The sequence below is a fragment of the Aptenodytes patagonicus genome, chromosome 16, assembly GCF_965638725.1.
Source record: "Aptenodytes patagonicus chromosome 16, bAptPat1.pri.cur, whole genome shotgun sequence".
Taxonomy (NCBI): Eukaryota; Metazoa; Chordata; class Aves; order Sphenisciformes; family Spheniscidae; genus Aptenodytes; species Aptenodytes patagonicus.
The window spans coordinates 8977982-9000386 of record NC_134964.1 but is presented as its reverse complement, the minus strand read 5'-3'; the positions used below and the strand labels follow the sequence as shown (position 1 = coordinate 9000386).

The 22405-nt window shown below is 55.6% G+C and overlaps 1 protein-coding gene across 1 annotated transcript in view; it reads right to left on the bottom strand.

The window, feature by feature from the left end:
* Positions 1-13593, bottom strand: part of MGAT5B (alpha-1,6-mannosylglycoprotein 6-beta-N-acetylglucosaminyltransferase B) — a 71874-nt gene extending 58281 nt beyond the window's left edge. Inside the window, exons 1-2 of the mRNA XM_076353827.1 lie at positions 13492-13593; positions 6757-6869 (exon numbers count right to left, since the gene is read on the bottom strand). Coding sequence (XP_076209942.1) covers positions 6757-6869; positions 13492-13559 — 181 coding nt within the window. The 5' untranslated portion in view covers positions 13560-13593. The remainder of the gene's footprint in view (positions 1-6756; positions 6870-13491) is intronic.
* Positions 13594-22405: the final 8812 nt, after the last annotated feature.

The window sequence follows — 22405 nt, the reverse complement described above, 5'->3', positions numbered from 1 at the left end:
TGTTCATTGATGGAAGAAATTGCTTTAAGCGGGCGAGACTCCAGGAACAGGAGCAAGCGACAGCCGCGGGAGAGGCAGAGCACTCCAGTAGCTGGAACCAGGAGGGGTGCTGGGTTTGGGGAGAGCAGGGCAGGATTTCTGCCAGGTGATGTTAAGCACGATTTCCAGTGCAACACGCCTTGACCGTTGTCTGCTGGACCTCTCCGGAGAGTCCCGTACCCCAAGTCAGCAAACTAGAGCCATTCTGATGCCCCAAGAAAGCAGCACTGCTCAGCTTCACCCAAGCCTACATCCAGGACAGGTTGCCCCAAGCCAGCAAGGGGGGCTTCCCCAGCAGGCTTTCTCCATAACCTTTTCACATTTAATTTTCTTTCCCTGCAAAATGGAAGTGAAGGACAAAATCTCAGAGGCTTTTGCAGCAGAAGCTGTTCTCTGGCCACCTGCACTTCTGCTGTGCCACAGAGCAAGGAAAGTCACCGCAGGCGCTGGTGCACTGCCCACTTCCAGACAGATTTGCAGGCCAAGGCAGTTACCATTGGCCAGCTGCAGAAAGTCCCCATGGCGTTGGGCAGCTTCATCTGCACATCAGGTTGACTGGGAAACCCCTTACCCCAGTCCACAAGCTGTTTAATATCCCATCAGGGTCCATATCCTACAGCCCCGAGGAGATCAGGCCCCAAAACACATCTCAGCAACCTAGGACAAGGTGCACCTGCCTTGCAGAGGATGTGCTTCACCCCCACTCACTTGCATTTTCCAGCTTGCGCTCTAGAAGCGGCCCACCCCCACCTTTGTCCTTCCTTTGTCCCCTGTCCCCGCTGATCCTGTTCCCAAAGTGGTTGAGGAAACACAATGCAGGAGCCCGTTTGTGGTCACCAACAGGAAACCAGCTGGAGATGCTGCTGGGAGCTCATTTTGGGGTGGAGAAAGGCAGGCGTCGAGCTCTCAAGCTGAACACCAACCCAGGCAGGAAACACTTGAAAACGGGTTGAAAAGACAGTTATATGGGAACAGCAAACACACAACTCCAGTGCTCAGCAAACCACCGCTTCCCAAAGGCATGGAGATTCAAGGACCTCAGCACGAGAACTGCTGTTGCAGCACACAGACCCCAAGCACCAAGATATCTTCGTCTATACGAACCACTCAAAGCTCTTGTATCAAAGTACCACCAAGGTCAGCTGAAAATAAATCAGTGCCCTCTTGCGAGAGCCAGCAGCCCACAGCGAGGGCAGAGCTCAGCTCCGGCCATTTCGGGACATCAGGACCTGTCCTACACATGCCCTGGGCCTGCAGCAAATTCCTCCACCACCTCATACCCTACCATACAGGAATGAACAGCAGGAGAAATCAGAAGTCTTTCCATTTTTTAAACTAGCTACAGCAGTTGCAGGCAATATTCTAGCCACATCTAATCACACTTTAACACTTAATAACCTATTTTGCTCTGTTAATCCCCTGCAGCAGCAAGCTCCACCAGCGGGACGTACATCAGCGCCGAAACCAGAGTGGGGCACAGCCGCAGGCAGAGGGACTGCTGCCAAATCCCTCCCCAGCCGCACTGCAAGCACCATGTGCTGGTTTTGGCTGGAATAGAGTTAATTTTCTTCCCAGTAGCTGGTACGGGGCTGTGTTTTGGATTTGTGCTGGAAACAGTGTTGATAACACAGGGATGTTTTCGTTACTGCTGAGCAGCGCTGACACACAGCCAAGGCCTTTTCTGCCTCCCACCCCACCAGCGAGCAGGCTGGGGGGCACAAGAAGCTGGGAGGGGACACAGCCGGGACAGCTGACCCCAACTGACCCAAGGGATATCCCACACCATATGACGTCGTGTTCGGCATATAAAGCTGGGGAAGAAGGAGGAAGGGGGGGACGTTTGGAGCGATGGCGTTTGTCTTCCCAAGTCACCGTTAGGCGTGATGGAGCCCTGCTTTCCTGGGGATGGCTGAACACCTGCCTGCCCATGGGAAGCAGTGAATGAATTCCTTGTTTTGCTTTGCTTGTGTGCGCGGCTTTTGCTTTACCTGTTAAACTGTCTTTATCTCAACCCATGAGTCTTCTCACTTTTACTCTTCTGATTCTCTCCCCCATCCCATTGTGGGGGGAGTGAGCGAGCGGCTGGGGGGGGCTTAGTTGTCGGCTGGGGTTAAACCACAACACACCACAATTAAAGGTTTTGGTGCATTTTCAGGATCAGCCCCCTGCCCCAAGACAGCTCAAAAGAAAGATGCCCAGGGGAAAAAAAACAAAACAAAAAAACAACCAAACATTTTAAATTCTAAAGAGGAGGAGAGAAGAGGGCACAGAAAACTCAATCTCTTGAGTCTAGAGTCGTTCCCAAAGCATCTCCCACATCCAAAATTTATAGACTTGTCTGTTCTCTTTTTTTATCTAGAGCTTTGTTTGTAGAACAAATTCTCTCGGTGGCCATTTCAAAACAAAGGAACCTTTGTCTGTGTTTACCTGACAGCAGCGGATTAGGATAAAATAACTTGTATTTCAGAAGGTTTTTTTATTTATTATTAAGACACAAAGCCTCTGCTGCATCGAATCACCAAGCAGAGAATCCATCTGAGGAATGATTTCTGGCACACACCGAGAAACATGGCTTTTGGAGAGAGCCTCCGAGAAGAGAATTCACATATAAAAATAAAATTTAAAATGGGATTAACTTTTGGACTGTGACATTATCCATTTCTCCTTTTCATGCTCCTGCCTCACATCTATCTTCATTTTGGTTTTGATCGGCTGCTCGCACAGTTCAGAAGCCAAGAGAGCTCTGGGCAAGTCTGGGGCATTTTCATAAGCTTCCCCTTGGATTGCAATATCCAAGGTTCAGCGCTGGGCTGGTCAGGACACTCAGGGAGAAATAGGAACGGCCCCAGCCTAGCCTGGACCATAATCCATGGGTTTTACCACTTATCCACAACTCAACAGGATTTCTCCAATACAAATGATTTTTAAGTGCTCAGGTGCTGGGCTTGACCCCCCAGCTCTTTGCAGCCACCCCAACCCTGCAGGCGTTTAAGCGCATGGGCAACTTCACTTGCAGAGCATCGCTGCTGAGCCTGGCAGGACACGTGGAAACAAGGACCAGAGCAAACAGCCAACAAAAGCCAAGATGGCCCCCAGGAAGGACCGCAGGAGCGGACACTCGCCAGCCACAAACATACCCGACTAAATACACCAGCTACGATGGTAAAGCAGCCCACACCCAGAGCGTAGGGGGAGAGGATGCTGCCAGCTTGCAATGCAAAATTAACCAATTAATGAATAATGCTCAACAAAGGCCCATTAAACCCAACGCTTCGATGAACCCATGCGGAGAGGAGAGCAGCAGCAGGGACCAGGTCCTTCCCCAGGCACTCCAGAGGGTTTCACACCGGGAGCCTGGTCCCAGGGGATATTCAAGCCCGGGCTCCAACACATGGCAGACCTGAGGCCACGCACCCAATAACTCCTCCAAAGCCAACGGTCCTGAACCTGTCCAGGTTTGTGCAAATACTGGCCCGACTCCCACTATTACTCACATCAAGAGCTAATCAGCCCAGTAAAATTAACCTGCTCCTTTGAGCTCATCTTCTGACCAGCATTGCGCGCTTAACAGCAACGATAATAACCGGCAGTATTTCTTGGGTTTCCTTGGGATCCATAACACACGTTAATTAAATGCCAGTTTGTTATTCAAACAGACCTATTGAGACTTCGCAGCACTAATAAGAAGCATATTCATTTCTGTTCCCATCAACCCGCACCAACTTCACTGGAGTGCATTCAGCGCTCCTCCACGTGAGCTCAGCATCACCCTAGCCAGGAGGGACCTCTGGAGTCCCTTCTCTGACCTCCTGCTCCAAACAGGGCAGACCTGGGGGTCAGACCAAGCTGCCCACAGCCTCACGTCAGCCAGATGTGTTTTGGAAGTCTCCAAGGATGGAGTTTCCCCACCTCCCCAGCTTCCCAGAGGCTTTGACTCCCCATCTCCCAGTGGCACCGGTGAGGTTGCCCAGCGTGCATCGTCCCTCCTGCCTTTTTCCATGGGTGCGACAGCTGGTTCTTCCAGCCATCAGAGCCTCCCCAAACAGCCACAACCTTTCAAAGGTGACAGAGAGGGGTCTGCAGTGACATTGGCCGGCTCCTGTCCAGCTCCAGTCTTGTACATGCCCTGAGGTCTTGGTCCCACTCTGCTTTCCGGGGTTCTCACCCTGTGTAGCTGTATGCAGGAGCCCTGCTGAGAACATCACCATGCGGGGCGGCCAGTCCCTACATACCAGTATCACAGGAAAGGCTGAACCCCAACAGCCTGAACCTGGTGTTAAAGAGCTAGAAAAAGCCTCTCGGGTTGTGCCCACCAAGTCCTGGGGACAAAGAATATAACCCTCTTCCAAAACGGCATCCTTCCTCCAGAAACAGCAGAGAGGATGCTTCGTGTTTCAAAACGGTGTGTGAGACCATGAACGAACCAAATCTTCCCCAACAAGAAACACAACAACAGCCAAATCTGCAGCAATTCATCTGGAAGCAATACCTTACTTGGCAAATCCATCCAATAAAGAAAAATAATAGTTTTACATTGAATTTCTGAGCTTTCTAACAAAGCAGGACTTGCTTTAGCCAGTTACAGACCTAAGAAGTCAAAAGCTTGAAAAATTAGATCACAAATCTTTTTTCTTCTTTAAATGAGACCGACCAGCCATTACCAGAACCGACATCCAGACCCACAGAGCAAAGCAGCGGGCGTCCCTCCCGGCCAGCAAGGCAGGCGCTCGCAGCATACCCCTTAGCAGAGCCAAGGGGCCCACCATGACCGGGAGCTCAGATGCAAGAAGGTGAACCCATTTACACACCTTGATTTAATCACCTAAAGCAATAAGTGTGGAGGACTCAGAGGTGTGAGAGCCTGAAAAAGGTTTCTTTGGATCCAGCTCCAGGACTGCACTGACATTGCACCCGGTAAACAACAGAGACACAAGCATGGGAATCAGCAGACTCAAAGATCTGTGTTAAATTGGTGGCAAGAATAAGGATGGGAAAAGCTATTCCACTCCAAGGTATCCAGAAAGGGGATAAAGAAGCTGAATAATTGTCTTTTTGCCATCATTTCACCTCAACTTGAGAGTCCTCTGGGGTGGGACCAGGGGCTTCTGCAGGTTTCTGGAAGCCTTCGCTGCTGTTTACAGCACGACCTGTGCCACCTCTCACAGTTAGTCAGTCCCTCTTTGCATTTCTTCTAGTTCTCTGCAAACTCCCTGGGGACGCTGGGGCTCTCCTGGGACAGAGGGCAGCTGTAACAAGTGAGACCTTTTATTCCAAACTCAGGAATCTTTTCAGGATCGATCTCCTCAAAAGCCAAGTTTGGAGAAGGCAGTGGTCTGGGGGCTTCTGCCCACCCTCCTCACGTGCCGCTTCTCATCCCGAGAGGGAAGAAATCCCCTATAACCGGGCTTCACTCACCAGCCGTTCTGGGAGCCGCGCTTGGCATGAGGACAGGGACATTAACACAGCACCCACCCTCCTTGCAGGGGCAGGTACCCTGAGCACGGCAAAACATGCAGAAAATACCGAAAGGCGCTGATCCTGCAACCTGCTCAGGCTGAGGTCAGCCAGGCAAACACCAGTCCCTTGGAGAAGGGGCTTAACGGAGTTGGTGATGGGAACAATTAGGGGAGCACAAGGGGAGAAACGCCAGCCGCCATGTGCTCCATCCACGGGGGAGAAAACAAAGCCAGCTGCCGCAGGCTGCACATTAATCTCTCTGGAAGTCAACTAAGCAGTTTACAAGCACCATCCGACTTCTGGAAACCACCACTTAGTCCTCTCCTTCTGTAGGAAAGCAATTAGCGCTTCTTCCAGCACTGCAAGGAAAGGATTTAATGTCCAAAAATCACATTCCAGGCAAGGCTGGGGAGCTCAAATCCCTCCATGTCTTTGGTATGGAGGAAGAGAAGACCACGGTAGCCTGACCAAGCCTAGCTCACCCTGCTCACGGGAGTTCAAGCTGGGCATTTCCCTCTGTGCAATTCAGTCGTGCTGTTCCAGGCTGGGACTGCAGAGGAAAAGTCAGGGCGAAGCTCAATTCAGTGCAGCAGCATCCTCCCAGAGCAAGGGCAGGACATGACCCTCCCACCATGGAAGCTGACTGCACATCTTGCCAAAAAAGGTGTTTTAAAAAAATATAACAGAAAGCACACTTGGTAAAAATCAGAATATTTCTCTTCTACATTTCAGTAGCTCCACGAAAACACAAAGGCCTTTTATTTTCCCATCCCTAAGGAACAATTTCCACTCCCTGCAGACCAAAACTGCCCAAAACCACTGAGCCCTCCAAGCACCCGAGCCAAATCCTCAGCACGTCAGACTGGGTGCAGCCCATGCAACCCACACCACCGCCAGCAGTTGAAGGTCTAATCCCGTCAGCCCCAGCCACCAGTGTTTTCCCATCCCTCTGCTGTGAGTCAGGGTCAGCATCCACACTCCAGCACACACATGTCCCCACTGTGCCCGTACACCTCTGGATGTGAACACAGCCAGGTTTTAGCCACATGGCTGCAAAGCACCCCGTGCCACGGCAAGAAGGGCCAACAGGACCCTGAGTCGTCCTGACATCCCTGAAACGGGTCAGGAGGGAGCCTTGGGAATGGAGGCACCTGAGCACCATCCTCCCTGCATCCCTGGTGCTCGTCAGCTTGGCTGGACCACGCGCGTGGGGGTCATCGAGCATCACGCGGGACAGGACGGGCACGGACCCGCGCTTACCTTCAGTCCGGATGGTGAAGGGAGAGTCCCCCAGGCGCTTGGCTGAGAACTGCCCTCCCAGCGACGTCATTAGGAAGCACAGGGTGAAAAATCCAATGCCCAGCACGAATATCCTGCGGGAGGGAAAGCAGATCTGTAGCGAGGTATGACAAGGAACTGGCTCGCTCCTAGGACAGCCCCACCACCCCTCACCCCACTAGGGTAACCCCTCTGCACAGCAGCAGGAGCCACTTTGTTTTGGGGTGTCTGGAAGAGGCAGCTGGGACAATCCCTCCGTCCTTCCCAACTGCTCCATCCCCGTGGTTCACCCCATCCAGCCCGGTCAAGGAGCACCTCTGCGGCCCCAGCCGCGCGAGAGCACACCAGTACCTCACCCCAACCACGGCCAGACCCACACGTGCTTCATGAAAAGCCCCAAGATGCTTCTGCCCAAACCCTGGCACTGAGCAGGCGGGTTTTGCCTGAGAACAGCCTCCGAAATCCCTGCAGCCTGCTCCGACGGGCAGGCCTCGAGAGGGAGCGGAGGACACGCACCTTCGGTGGGAAAGCTGAGCGAGAACACGACTGCCCTTACGATGCTCCACTAGATCCGGCCCAATAACCCAGACCGCAGGAACTGCTACAATAAACAATACCCATTTTCCTCCTGGGAGATTCCAGAGAAAAGAGAGACCTTGTACTTTCCCTTCCTCCCAAAGGATCTTAAAAAAAAAAAAAAACACCAACAAACCTTTTAAAAAAAAAAGGTCTTTGTTCCCCCTGTAACTAGGCCACCAGTATTTGCCATTGTGTCCGGCATCGCCTGCACAGCGCGGGCAGCCCTGTGCGCAGCAGGACGAGGAGGAACCCGTGCTGGCAACACACACAGTGGCCTGAGACCATCCCACCGCCACTTTGTTCGTCCAGGCTGGCAGGAAAGCGTCTCCCACGGGGACGCACCGGGCAGGATGCCGACCCGCACGTCGCTCCCAGCCGAGCTCGTGGTCACCTCCAGCTGCGAGAGAGGCAGGAGCTCTCAGCGCTGCTCCTATTCAGGCCAAATTCAGGCCAGTAACTTTTTTTGGGGGGTGAAAAGGCTGAAGGCGGGAGCTCTGTGCAAGCAGGAGGGTTATTGTGCACCAGGGAGCATAAAGCCAAGCCTTCCCGTCTCCCCGGTGTGCAAGCAGAGCACGCTGCGCTGAGGGACAGACTCCTGGCCTCTTTCCACTGCTCAGAGATGCTGCTGCCGCCTCCGAATCTCCGCGGAGGTGCAACATCCTCCAACAGACACATGGGCAAAGCCCCAGCAGAGCCACTGCCAGGCGCTGTGTATGACAGCTCCCAGAGCCGCGGCCGTACCGGGGATCTCAGCCAGCCAAACCCAAGGAAAACTTCAAGGAAGAGAAGGAGAAAAGACAGCTGCCAGCCAGCCTTGTGAAACAACGGGTTCGTCTTCAAATAGATAAATCCTGTGTGGGACAGGGAGCTGAGCAAGCCCTTAAGGGTGCCCGCTGGCATTTCTGCCTCTCAGCATCCCTGAGCCAAAGGGAAGCAAACTGCTGAGGACAGGCACCAGCAACTCTCCTTTACAGGTTCACAGCATTATCCGCAGGGCTCAGGAGCCACGCACAGAAACACAGAGCAGCCGCCCAACACCAAAACCAGGCTTTTCCAGAGAAAGGCTTGCAAAGAAATGCCACAGCCCTCCATCTAATTGTTATTGTGTAGTTAAAAGGCAGAGGATTAGGAGCCAGCCATGAAGTCTGGGCTACAACGTGCCAGCATTACAATTATCTGTTGCTGGAAAGGGCTGGCAAATAAAGTAACTTGCTTCAAAGCACTCGTTAGCTACAGAAGATGTTGTGGAGAGCTGAAGTACAGCATCAAGCAGCTCAAGAAGGACTGGGCTTCCCCAGGGAGACCTGTTGGAGGAGCTCCCAGGGCGGGTCCCTACTGCCCCGGCACAGCACAGCCAGGCAGGGGGCTGCCTGGAGAGGCTCCTGGGCAAGACACGGTGCCTTCACGGGACCCCACCGGCTCCCTACCTCCATCCTGCCAGCTCCGATGATGCTCTCGCACAGCCAACGCACACCTGAGCCCCAGACCCAGGGCAGCTTTGCTCTCAGCATCAGGCAGCTCAGGAGCAAAGAGTTTCCTCTACCTGCTCCGAGGAGGATCAGCCCTGCCCACCACAGACAGGCATCTAACCCCTGCCCATCACCCGGCTCCCACGGATCATCCCTGCCCCAGCCCAGCTGGGTCCCAACAGATCAAGGTCACCTGGCCACAGGCTCTGGACAAGCAGCATCGTGCAGCTCCCGATCCCCTAATCAAGAGAAAAAGGAACACCCTGGGCTCATCAGCATTAACAAGCTCTGTGAGCAGCACACTCAACCCAATGCACTCACTCACTAACCCTTTTGGAGACCTGCAGGCAGGCACCGGAACAGCTGACCCACCGGGGAGAGGGGACACTCAAGTGCATCGGTAAAACTGCCTGACATCCCCATGCAGGCAATCCAGGAGTGAAGCAGCTCAAGCCCCTTTTATTTCTGAATGAGCCTGCCCTGGGGGGTGAAAAGCAGTTTAAACAAGCTATAAAAAGCATCGTGCACTTGGCTAATCCAGACTCCTGACCCTGAAGGCCTGTCTATAGGCACAGCTGGCACGCCCTACAAGCAGCCGCCAGCAGAGCACAGCCATCCCCTCCCTGGCAGATGCTGATGAACCATCAAGCTGCGGTGTTTGCACGTGGAGATGACTACGGACCTCAGCCCCTCTCCCAAAGTAGACCTCAGAGAAGGGTTTCCAGAAAGCTGTGGTCCAGCTCCGGCAGGGAGGTGATTGCGGAGGCGGCAGAGCATCCCTGATGCTGCAAAGCAACGTGGTGTCCCATAAATTGCTTGGGGCAGGGGTGATTTGGGGACATTAGTCCATTCCCATTATCACACCCTGTGCCCAGCCACGTGGCGCAGCGCTGAGTCTGGAAGAGGCTCTTGGGAACACGACGGAGGGGATTGCAGCACCCCTCTCAGCCTCGGAGGGATGAATTTGTCCTTAGAGCAGGAGAGGGGGAAAGCTGTCTGCCATGGCACCTCCCTGGCAGGAGAGGACAACAGCACAGTGGAGAAGGCACAAGCTGGAGGAGGAGGAGGAGGAGGTCAAAGCCCAGCTGTGCCCCATGACTGAGGGTCCTCCCTGGGCGCACGTTATGGTACAAAACCCACGCAAAGGCTCCACCCTGCTGCCAGCTGCCTCCTCCCCCAAGGGACATTTTAAAGAAGCATCACCTGATTAAATAATCAGAGCTGATCCTGCTCTTCGTTCTCACCCCTCCTATATGAAGACAATATCTTCATCATTATGCAAGACCTTGTTTACGCATTTTAATCTTCATAATTATACTCTGGCAAGGAGTGAAACACCGAGAAGAAAGAAAAAAGAGGAAGGAAAGAAAAAGATTCAAAGGTGATCTGTGCTCTAGCATCTCATTAGGAGACAAAATCTTTTTGATTTTGACTGGATTACAGAGAGGGTGGGGGAGATGCAGGATGCTTTTTTCCTAAGAAAAGAGGGATCAGAGCCTAACCAGAATTAATGTGCCTAGGAGAGAAGCGGATCCAGCCCAGCAGCAGTGCTCCAGGGAGCGGGGTGGTTGCAGGGATGGGCTCTCAGCCTGAGGACCCCATCTCTTTTACTTTATGCTGATGCTGATCTTCTCCAGGTGAATAAAAACACTTGGCCCAGCCTTAACTGTGTGGAAACTCCTTGTGCAGAAAACAAATACCATGAAGTAGGTAAAACATACCAGAGCCCAGATCTTCCAAACTGCCCATCAAATGCACTGAGCCCTCTGCCCCCAAAATCAAGTCTCACTCACTGAAGACCATGGAGCTCCAACGACCAAGTACTCTGCACGCTGGCTTTGCCTGTCATCACACGTCACGTTTAATTCATCGCCTGGGCATGGTTCTGGTGCCAAGTCCCTCTCCACATCCTCCCCAAACTGAACCGTTCACAATTCTGGGTTCTGGCTTGGTGCCCAAAAGAGAAGGAAGCCAAATTCTCTGAGTCTTTAGTGAAAATTGGAAGTGATGCCCCCAGTCATTGCAGATTTTGGCCCATGGAACTGAAAGCTGGATGTGGCCAGGAGGGTCTGAGCAATGAGCTGGGAGGCGATGGGGAAAGGAAGGCCAGCAGCACCCAGCGGGACGGGGCTGTGACACTGGGACTGTCTGTCCACAGTGCTGCATCACCCAGCTGAGACCTACGGGGAGAATATTACGCAGGTGCACGGGGAACCCAAGGGCTACAGGGAAAGGTAATATCTTTTATTAGACAAGTTTTCAACACCCGAGTCTCTTGAACCCAAAAGCTGAGCCACAGTTTCTAACAGCAGCAGCCAGGATAATAAAAGATGCTCCCTCTCCTGCAAATGTTGTTTGGCTCAGAGCCCAACACCGTCGCGGCACTGTCGAAATGATGCTCAGCCACGGAAATCTTCCTCCACGAAGGGGACCACAGTGAATTCTCTTACTGGCCAATGTTATAGACACATGAAAAGCCTGGCTTTGGTTTCCAGCTGACAAACTTGCCTGAACTCCCCATGTTCTGCAAAACCAAGAGCTGGGTGAGCTGGACCAGGGCTCTCCCCGCCCCATGGTGAATTCTTGCCTGAATCCAGCACTGTCACAAAAGAAACACCTTTTGGTGCTGAGATGAAGTCAGAGCCATCCCTGGTCATTTCTACAAACGGTTTCTACGCTGATTTGTTCTCTCTCCCCTTCCCATTTGCTGCAGGCGCTTTCACAGCTCAGGGCTTTGCATTGCTTTGCTAAGCATGTCTGGAGCATGATTAATGAAATGTTTTGGTGCAAAGGGTCAGGTTTCCTGTTCACTGTTTGCTGATGGCACCGCTGCCAGGAGTCTACACCAGGCAGGGGATTGCACCATGGGCTTCCGTAGAGCAGCGAGGCTTTGCCCAGCCAGCAAGGAGCACCCGATTTACAGGACCCATCCTGATTGCCAGTATCTCCTCCCGCTCCTGCAAGTCGTCCCTGATTCACATCAGCCGAGAACGTGGGGTGCTGATTTTAGGGGAGCGGTGCTGATTCGCACCAGGTTACAGCTGGAATGGGGCAGTGCCAACGCTCGCCCACGCTGGGCTGGGAGCAAGGTGACACAGGACCGTGACATAGGGGGGTCAGGCTCAGCATGACACCAACGTGGAGGAGGCGCAGAGCTGGACACAATGGGACAGCTAGGAGAGGGTCTTGGGAATTTCCCCTCTTACACAGGGAAAGCCTGACTGGTTCCAGTGGCACCTGTACTGGTCTGCACTGGTTTGAGAGCAGAAGCCAGCCCAGGGCACGCAGACAGGACCGTGCAGGTGCTCCATTCTGCTATGGACACCAGGGACCCTCCAGCCTGGTGCTCTCCTGCCATCACAAACCCCTCGTCCACACACATCCTCATCTCCAATGGGACTTTGTGACCACCCCGCGACTCACTCCCTGCACTTCCCCGGCCTGATCCCAGGTCACTGCTGAAGATGGGCTTCCCCAGGAGTGATGCCCAGGGCACGGGGGAGAGCGATGCTCAGGCCAGTCACTTCCTCATTACAGACTTCAAACCTACTTAAGAAAGCAGAGAGCCAAGCAAAGAGCGTACCTCTGGGGCGCGTGTGTCCTTCCCACCTCTCTCACAGTCATTCCCCACCCCACGCTCGGAGCAAGCCCAAGCCGCGGGGACCCTTCGTACCCCTGCTCCACCACCACTTTCCGTCATCACCTTGGCCAAGTCCCCCAGCCCCAGGGCACTGCTGCGGGATCCAGCCGCAGGAATCCCTCCAGGCAAGCGGTGCAGAGCCAGGCAACTCCAGGGGAGAGGCAGACAACATCTCCAAATCTGAGCACAAGCAAGCAGCGCAAGCGCAGCCCCGTCCTCCTTCCCGGCTCTGGACAGTGGCCTGGGCTAAGCAAAAAGGCAGCAAGCATATCCCTCTGGTGATCCCAAGTGATCCCCGGCCCCCAAACACAGCGGGGTGCGCTGGCAGCTGCCGGGCTAGGCTCACCCCACCCTGTGCTTCGCCCCCCGGCACTTTCCCCTTCTGTGGGTTTTTGGTCCCTCTCCCCATAGAAAAACCAAGCAATTACCAGCACCTCCCATGTGTCTCAAGCCTGGGAGCAACCAAAGCGCATCTCTGGTGAAATAAGGAAGCTGGAGAGCAAGGACTGGATGGGGGAAGCAAATGCATGGAGGCAAAAATGGGGAGAGTTGCTTCAAGGGGAAAAAAGCAATAGGTGGGCACGGGCGTGCTGCAGCCAGCGGACTTCAGGCTCGGATATCAATCCCAGCCCCGCTGCCAGTTCAGGGTGGGTTTCAAAATCCCCGTCAGCACCAGCAGATTCAAGCCAGAGGAACTGATTCCCCCGCGAGTACCAACATCTCCGAGAAAGGTATTAAAAAAGACAGCGGCAAACAGCCCTGTAATTAACCCCCCCAAAAAATACCGGCGTGAGGAGTGAATTGGGAGCCGCCAGTCAGCGAGCGCTGCAGGACCCGCACGCTGACCTGCGGGCAAACTTGCCTGGATCCCTGACATCCTAATCTGGGCTCAATCCCCCCACACACACACGGCGAGCCACAGCCCCCCCCCCCCCGCAAAATGTGCTCCGACCACCGCTTCCCACCCCGCAGGGGCCGAGGAAGGCGGGGGGAGAGCCGGGAGGAGGGACAAGAAAATAACAACTTTACCTAAAGGGTCTCAAGGTGACGAGGCATCTTCTGACCATTATCTTCCCATCCGCGTTGACTGTGATCATCGTTCAAAGTTGCGGGGGGAGCGGGGAGGGGGCGGCCCCCGCACCCCCCACCCCCCCCCCTCACCGAGGCAGCGAGCGGGGCTCAGCGGGCGGAGCGCGGGGCTCCGCGGGGGCGCATGGCGGGGCGCGGAGCGGGCGCGGAGCGCCTCCCCGCCCGCCCTAGCCCTACCCGCTGCCGGCCGAGCCCATCGCCGGGCCGCTCCGCTCCGCTCCGCGACAGCCCGTGCGGGGCGCCGCGCCCTGCCCTGCCCCGCTCCGCTCCGCGCTGCTCCGCGCAGCCCCGCGGAGCCAGCTCCGCCCCGCACCGCCCCGCGGAGGCTGCGCCGGGCGCGGCGTGCCATCTAGCGGCAGCCCCGCTCCGGAGCGGGGGTGCCCGGGGGGGGGGGGGGGGGGGGGGGCTGTGCAGAGGGCGGCTTCCCCCCGGGGGTGGGGGGGGGGGAGGCGTTTGGAGGGGGGAGGATGGCCGTTTCGCGGCGGGGAGGGCGGCCGCATCCCGGGGCAGGTGACAGCCCCCGGCGTGGTGACTTCGGGAGCCGGGGGTGGCCCTTGTTGGGGAAGGGGGGGGGGGTGGGTGTCAAACCAGAAATGCCACCATGCAGCCCCCACGGGTGCTGTTTGCTTTTGGGGGCTTCGAGGAGCAGGGCAAGCCCCGCTTCTGGGGAAAAGGGGGGTCTGGAGTCAGGCTCTGACAGCATCGGCCTGCGGCTTTGCTTCCCCATCACCCTATCTTCCCCATCACAGAAGACTGTGACCCTTCTTTCTGGGGGGTCACAGTCACGACCCATGACGTGGCTTCCCAATGTCCCCGTGCACCCCTGGGTGCTGCCAAAAGGACCAGGGTGGCGCAGAGGGGCTGGGGCAGGGAGGCAGGGAAGAGTCCTTGGGAAGACAAAGAAGGGGCCATGAGAGCTGAGGCAGGAGAAGCAGCTGCTGAGCTCAGCAGAGGTGTTCCCAGCTCACGTGTGAAAGGTGACAGGCACAAAAAGCCTCCCAAAGCTTGGGACTTAAAGCAGCCGAATGTGCACAGAGCCCAGAGGCTCCCCGTTTCCAGCCCCCGACTCGAGGGTGCCCAGCTGGCACGGGTGCACCCCACCAGCAGTGAGGGAGGGGATGCATCGCCCCGCGGGGTGAGCACAAAATTGCAGAGAGCTGGAAGGAGACTGTTGTCCTCAGTGTGCATGTTTGGCCAGGCTCCGGGGCAGGACCAGGCTCTTGTCTGGGGGGGCTGTGGTGCAAACAGGGCCCCCTTGTGCCTTGCTGGCCCCGTGGCTGGCTGTCCCTCTCTGCACTCAGTACCACCATGGGCACCATAAAGCGTAGGGTGACACTGGGGGAAAGCTGCCCCTTTGCCTTCCCCATGGTGGGACGCTCTCCTCCCGTGGTCTTTCCCGGCCTTTCTCCATCCTGCTTGCTTCCCGGGCGAGAAACGTTCCTCCAACCCCAACAACCTGGCATGGCTCAACCACCTACTCTGCGAGTGCTGTGCAATTACAACGCCCTCCCAGCACCAAGCAGCCAACCACCCCCTCTTTTATAAACTAATTGTGGGCTCCTTTGCTTGTGCAGAACCCCAGTGTTTCCCCATGAGTCTGATGAAGAGGAAATGCCGTATTATGACTGTTGTGATACTGTAACTCCAATTTCCACAGGGATCCCAGGCACTCACTCTGCTTCCTTCTCCCTGATGTAAACCAGGGGTGGCTCCGGTCAGCAGAGCTCCGGTAGCATGTGCTGCAACAGTATCAGCCACAGGCCAGCTCAGAGACCACAGACGGCTGGAAATTTTCCACGAAACAGCACTTTCTCCCCATGAAACAGCACTTTTTGCAAGGAGAAGTGAGAAGAAAAAACATATCCTTTAGGGATTCATAAATACAAAAGGATTTTTGCGTTCATCCACACTTTTCATGGGCAGGGGACAGGGCAAGAGTCATTGCCACAGCGGGTCTGAGCAGGATAATAGTGGGCTGAGGCAGATGGACACACAGACATGCTGAGGATTTGCAAAAAGGGTGGCTCAGAAGCAGCAGTCAGTGCTGCCAAGCCAAATTCAAACCATTAGGTCAGCTCTCCCTGATCTTCAATACCGAGAGCCCAGCACCTTGGCCAGGACATCCCACCCCGAAGCCCGTCCCGTGGGGACCTTATGGACATGACCATGCAGAACCACGGGGCTGGACAGACACCTGACTCCAGCTGGGGTGCCTCAGTGCTTGCCATTTTAGGTGCAGTTGGGAGTCTTTTGGTGCATCTGGCCTTCTCTGGAAAAACCACCTGGTTTTCTTAACCTGGCCTTTGGGAAAAGAGGGAAGCAGCAGACTAATGAAGATCCTACCACCCCTGATCTCCCTGCTCCTGCCTGTTCCCTCCATTCCCAGCTCCTGATCCTCTGACAGGAGACCCTCCGTCCCCATCTAGCTGTAAAACCACCTAAAAACCTGGTGTTTCCCCACTTGCTGCTCTCGAGAGCACCGCTCCAGCAGCGGGAGGCAGAGCCTTTCACTCTAAGCCCAGCTCAGCGCGATGGGGCTGGAAACCTTCCTAATTCATGTAAACACACATGAAGTGGTCAACGGAGCAGCCAAATCACTGCCTCCCGCGTGCCAGGAGCCGGCGGCGCCTTCCCGAGAGGTTGGGAGGAAAAACCTGTCCTGGGGGATGCAGAGCACAAGAGGTCCAGCATGGGGTGAATTTTGCTGTGGGACAGGACCCCTCCTCTCACCTCCATAAGGATAGTGCCGAGGTCCCTCTGCACATCCCACAAGCTCTGGGTCGTGCCGAGTGGCAGCTCTTCCCTGAGGCCAATGGCAGCAACGTTCCAGCAGGAAAAGGCAGGGGTATGGCGAGGCATGACACGTTAATTTTGTAAGGCTTAGGGGTGAAGGTCATCAGGGGGGAAGAAGGGACCGGGGAGGAGATGGTGCCCCCCCATGCCTCCCTCCAGGGCTGACCCCAGGCTGGATAAGGCCCCCATCAGCCCCCCAAGGGCCTGGCAGTTTCTTGGGCAGGCAGAAGGCAGCTCAGCCACCTTGGCTTCCTCCAGGTGCCCGCTGCAGTGTCAGCCAGCGAAAAATACAAAGTAAAATAAAACGCAGAAATCTGTTTTGGGCAATCCCCATTCAACAAGCTTTTATTTTGCCAGCACATTAGATGGCAACTGCCCATTACCCTGCACGGCAGCGCACAGGCATTAGTGATGTTGTAACAGCCCTATTAGCAATGTGCAAAACCCCATGAACCCGGCGATTACTGGGGGAACCCCGACGTGCAGGGACACCTCCGTGGCCAGGCGAGGGAGGGGGGGAGGGAGGGAGGGAGGCCATGAAAGCCCGCTGCTTTCCTTGCTGCAGGTCTCCTGCCTCTCGTTGCAGAACATCCAGCCTCATCCTGAGCCCACGTGGGAGAGGGGTTGTCCAGAGATGGGGAAAGGCATATCCCACATGCACAGCCTGGGAGGGTGCTGGGGTCGGCAGGGAGCAGCAATTGCGCTCGCAGTGCTGCCCGGGGAGCTAGGCAGAGTTACCTCTGCCGCTCTCAACTCCCGCCAGTGCTGTCGCGTGCAGGATTTGTCACCCTGTGGATAGAAACGTGGCGTTCACCGGCCCCACAGGGCCCTCGTCCCCGAGGAGAAGTGCTGCAGCAGACAGTCCCTTCCCTGTGCTGCTGCTTGCAACAAAAGCTTAATTAACTACCAGTTTGCTGTCTGTTTAGAGGGATAAATCTAAAACCCAAGGATGGTAATAAAGCAGTGAATTGTCTTCTTCGGCGGCTGAGAAGCAATGGCCCCAAAAATCAATATGCTGAAGTTATACGTACACACATACACACACACGTGTATGTTTGTTATTATTACGAATCAGGCAGCAGCAGAGGATGAAGAACCAGCTCAGCAGCCGGCTGGTATGAAAGGAACCAGTTTTCCACCAGTCAGAGCCCCTGCCCAGACAGAAGTAGACATGGAGCATCTCCAGTACGGGCTCCAGACAGCCACTTCCACAGTCCTGCCTGTAAGCTGGAGCAGAGCCACAGTTCCAGCTCTGACACCGCATCCTCCTCCAGCAGCCAGGACTCACCCTGCACCACTGGCCCAACAAAAGACCTCAGGAATTTTCACCTGATCTTGTGTAACCATATTACCATGAGTCCCAAAGCTCCCTATCCCAGCCATCGCTGGGCAGAACATGATGGTTTAGACTACCACAACTGGAGAAAAGGGGTTACAAATGCAAGGTGGGCTGTAAACCACCATAGGCAAAGCTTAAAATATCATATCCCTGTAAAGGGCACAGACTGACAGTCATAGCTGCTCAGCTGCAGGCAGCACACCCGTGGGCAGCTCCAGACAAGTCACAGTGACAGCGTTTACGTTGGCTTTTGGTGAGCAATGCCTGAGTGCTGCCAGGGCTCCAAAGGCACCCCAGGACCCTCCAGAGAGTCCATGCTCCAGCCCAGGACCCTTCTTCAATGCTTTCCAAAGCCTGGGGCTCAGACTCTGTCCATGTTTCTTCTTGGAGCCTCCTCTCGAGTGTCAAGCCTCTGGGGCCTTCGTGGAAAAAATAATGATCACAGAGGAGGAGAATCACAGCAAACCACCGAGCTGTAATGTGCTGCAACAAGCTACTTTCTCAAGTTATCCCCGCACACAATTTTGCCCTTGAGATAAGAAATATAATTTGATTGCAGGAGCTGCAATGCCCAAGTGCTTTGGGCATAAGATCACTTAGTCACAGTAACTTCTCCGTCCCCCTCAAGCGACATTGCTGGGTACAAGGCGCTCTTTATTGATATAAAACAACTTAGCTCCGTCACTGGCTCAGCCTCAATTACTGCATTCACGCCTCTGTCCATCTCTGTAGCAACAAGGCAGAATGGCTTTGAGCCTGGTACCGATCTCCTGCGCCGGCGAGCATCACCAGCCACCCCTCCGGCGCAGAGCTGCCTGCCAGTGCCGCAATGTGCTCTCACTGTACCGGGGGCTCCCGCGGGCACCGTAGGGCTGTAATGCCCATACAGGCAGCCCTGCTCCACCCCTGCAGCGCATCGAGGCTTTCTGCCTGTTCCCAGCCTTCCTGGGGGCAGCAAAAACAGCCCTAAATTTGCTCATATGTCAGCATTTGGAGAGGGCACCGGGCAAAGAGCAGGGAGGGGATGGCAGTGTCCTAAAGCCGCCTTTGCATCCCCACCCACAGGGAGCCCATGAGCCACCAAGAGAAACTGGGTGGGGCCGTGGCTGATGGGACATCTCCAACACCAAGCAGCACGGATGGCCTTGCGGCTGCCAGAGCACTCGAGCTGCAGGTGTTAAACACTCATCCACTGGCTTAGAGTCCCCTGTGATTGCAGCCTCCAGAAGATGCAACATCTCCCTTCAAAGCTTGAAAACCCCAAGCACTGCTCGGCTAAAAGGCAGCTGCGAGAGTGCACCCGACACTACCCCAGGGGGCTGTTTTACCCACCGTGAGAGTCCCTGGGGCTGTTCTCCGGTCCCTGGGGCTGTTCTCCGGTCCCTGGGGCTCTCTGCATGGCTGAGGTCTCTGGAGGGTGCAACATAACCCCAGGCGGATGCTGATCTCTGCCCTCTCCTTCCCTGGGACAGCAGCTGGGAGCCCAGCAGTGATGTACGGCACTTCTGCACAGCTGAAAGGTCAGAGCCAGCAGCATCCCCCAGGCACAGAGCGGGCAGGGCTAGAGCCTGGTTGCAGCCCTCAGCAGTCAGACCGGGCTCTCCCAGCTCCCCATATTGCTCCGTGCTGCCTGGGGAGCAGGAGGAGCACTGCAACCCTCGCAGGGCTGCAGCTGCAATTGCCAAGGAGTGCTGCAGCCCACGATGCTGGTAACGCATCACAGGACATAGAGCTCCGGTGCTCGGGTACCTGCTGGAGGTGCACAGCTGGGTCAGGTGTAAAGCATGGGATCCTACAGCTCCCGTCGGCGTGGGGCAGTGTCAGCACAGCCTTGCATGGGGAATTTGGGAAGCTCCCGCCCTTGCAAGCCTGTCAGCACAGTGAGTCCTTCACTTCCATTAGCTGCTAATTCACTTACAGCAGAGGAAAATAATAGAGGTAAGGATGACTCCTCAGCTCCCAATAGGATTACATGTTTTGAGAGCAGAAGGGAAGCTGAATTTCCCTTTCTCTTCTTGGAGAAAGAAATTAGTGCATTTTTCTTACAGTGTTAATTAAAACCAGCAATGACCCCGGCTTCACCAAGAGGAAAACACAAAAGGTAAAAGGAAAGCCTGAACCAGCTTTATCGGTCAGAAAGGTTTCCTGACTGCCCTACTGCAACGGGAGATGCCCAGAGGAAACAAGAGCAGCAATTAAAAATTAAAGAGAGAGGGAGAGCTGTACAGCAGATTACCAAGATGTATTTGTATCTCTGCAGCGCATTAACAGGGCTGCAGTTCCCCTGGGGGGAACTCCTGACACCCACGGGGAACAGAGACACTCGCAGTCGTGACAGCAGCGGGCAGCTCTGCCCAGCTCAAGTCCAGGCAGGGAAGGGGAAACAAAGAAGGGACCAAGCCCTGGGTAAATGAGAGGAGCAGGGGAGAATGGGTGGGAGATGCTGAACCACAGGTCCCAAGGCAAAGAGAGCACCCTCCCTTTGCGTGAGGTTATTTGAGGCTAAACCCCCCCAGAAAGCCCCTGCCGGGAAGGGGACGAGGCAGCACGTTCTGGGTTGGATCCAGACACCTCCAAAAAAAAGTCAGACCTGAGGGCTGGATCTGTCCCTTTGCCGGGCAGACTTCTCAGAGCTGCCAGTTCAGGTTTGCCTCCTCCTCTGCCTCGCTGTCACACTCAGCTGAGCAGCATTTTCCAGCCCGGCACGGTCCCAGGAGGACGCTCCATTGCTCAGCCATTGAATTAGCACTGAAAGGATATCGCGCAGGGGAGACCACAAGAAAATTAGGCTGGAGGAACCTCCCAGGCTTATTAGCGCGTTACACTGTGTCCCCACAGCAAGTGCTGCCTCCCGAGATGGACGGTGTCCAGGGGCCACCAGTGTCCCCCCCAGCCATCCCACTGAGGATTTTATATCCCCTGTGGCCCCAAGGCTCAGCCAAACAAGCTCACTGACCTGGTGGCGTCAACATGCACAATTTGGAGAGGCATTTGAGCTCAAGAAAGAAGGAGGATGCAAAATGGTGAACCAAGGGGCTGGGAAGAAGGAAGAGCTTATAACCCCCCCATGACAGCCTCCCGCATGTGCGTGGACTTACGCAGGGGCCCAGGGCTTGTATCGACAGCCCAAAGTGAGCCCAGGGAGCCTGGGCAGGACACTGACACCCCCTGCAACGCATCTGGGGAATGCCAGAGCCAGGAGGCACCGCAGCTAGCAGCGGGCTGCTGGAAGGCTTGCACCAGCATTAGCCAAATTAAGAGGGACAAGGCATGTCGAGCTTCAGCTGTAATTAAAGAAAATAAAGTCAGGGGCTTAGGAGAGCAAGAACTCTCCAGCCTTTTAATTACTGCAGGAGAGTCGCCACTGCTGAACAGCGCTCGCAGCCCTTCCTGCTGGGGTTTGTAAGGAGTTTGCTGCCTCTGCCCCACGTGCACGGTGTCCCTGAGCCCTGCAGCCGCAGTCCGAGCACCCAAAGGGGAGCTGCGGGCACGTGCCCCTGCACCCCATCCCTTGCATCCCATCAGAGGGGAGAGAAGTGCGGTTGTCTCAGCCAAGGCAGCCCACAAAGCTCCCCCCCAGACGCTGCCGTACCTCAGGCAAAACGCTTCTCTGGCTCTGCAGCTGGGCAGCGAGTGCGTCCCTCCACGATGGGAGCCATACATCTTCATTTCACATCTCATAAACCCTCGTTTATCCCTTGGCTAACGAAGCCCCGGCTCTCCCGGGCAGGCTGGGGGGATGCAACACTGGGATGCCCCATGCCAGCTCCCATTTCTCTCACCCTGGCTGTCCCCAGGGAGGGAGCCGGGTAGGGTACAGAGCCCGTGTCACTATAACCAAGGAGGTGATACAGCCCCGCCAGCAGCTGGGGCTCCACAGGCTCCTGTGTTGCTTATTAACGCACGTCCATTATGCACGAACCGAGCATTCACACATGGCATCTCACTCCCCTTATCTCACATTTCTCACAGGTGATGAGGACAAGGGCTCAGCCGTTGCTGCTGTTGGTTCCCAGGGGCTGGCAGGAGGAGATGGAGGAGGTGACGGTCCGACCGCGCCAGAGCCGGGCGGGAACGCCAGTGCTTCGCTCCAGTAATAAACAGCCTCATCTCGCTGGGAGAGCTGCATTTTGGGGATGCTTGGGATGCATCTGTGCTGGGGACTGGGCATGGCAGGATCAGACCCCAAACAGGGTCCCCCGCTGTCCTGTTTTGGACGCAGCTGGTGGAAGGGGGAGAGCAGGAAAGCCCAGCATGGGCTGAGACTCCCTGGGGTGCCCTCATTGCAGCGAGGACATTGGGAGCCTCCAGCTGGGTTTGGGGGTCCCTACCTCCTGCTGGGCTTTCCTTCAAGTCACCCCTTCAGTAACCAGAGGGACAGACTCCCTCCCGGGCTCTGGGTGCTGCCCAGGCCTGTCTCTCATGGGGCTCAGCCAAGCTACTGCACCCCAACAGCCCCAAAACTCACAGCAAGCACAGCAGCAGGATCGCAGCAAGCCCAGCAGTGATGGAGGCAGGTACAGATACTGGGCACAGGCAGCTTTTGTTATCAAGCCTCTCTCTTAACACAAAGCACCTGGTAGACCCTGGGAGCCACCAGCACCTTCCTCACCCTCTCAGCCCCAGCCAGAAAGCGAGGTCAGCTCCAGGCACAGGGCACAGTCCCAGGAGCTGGTGGTGCTGGGGATTATCGGAGCAGCTCGGGGCTGAGGAGGAGGCATC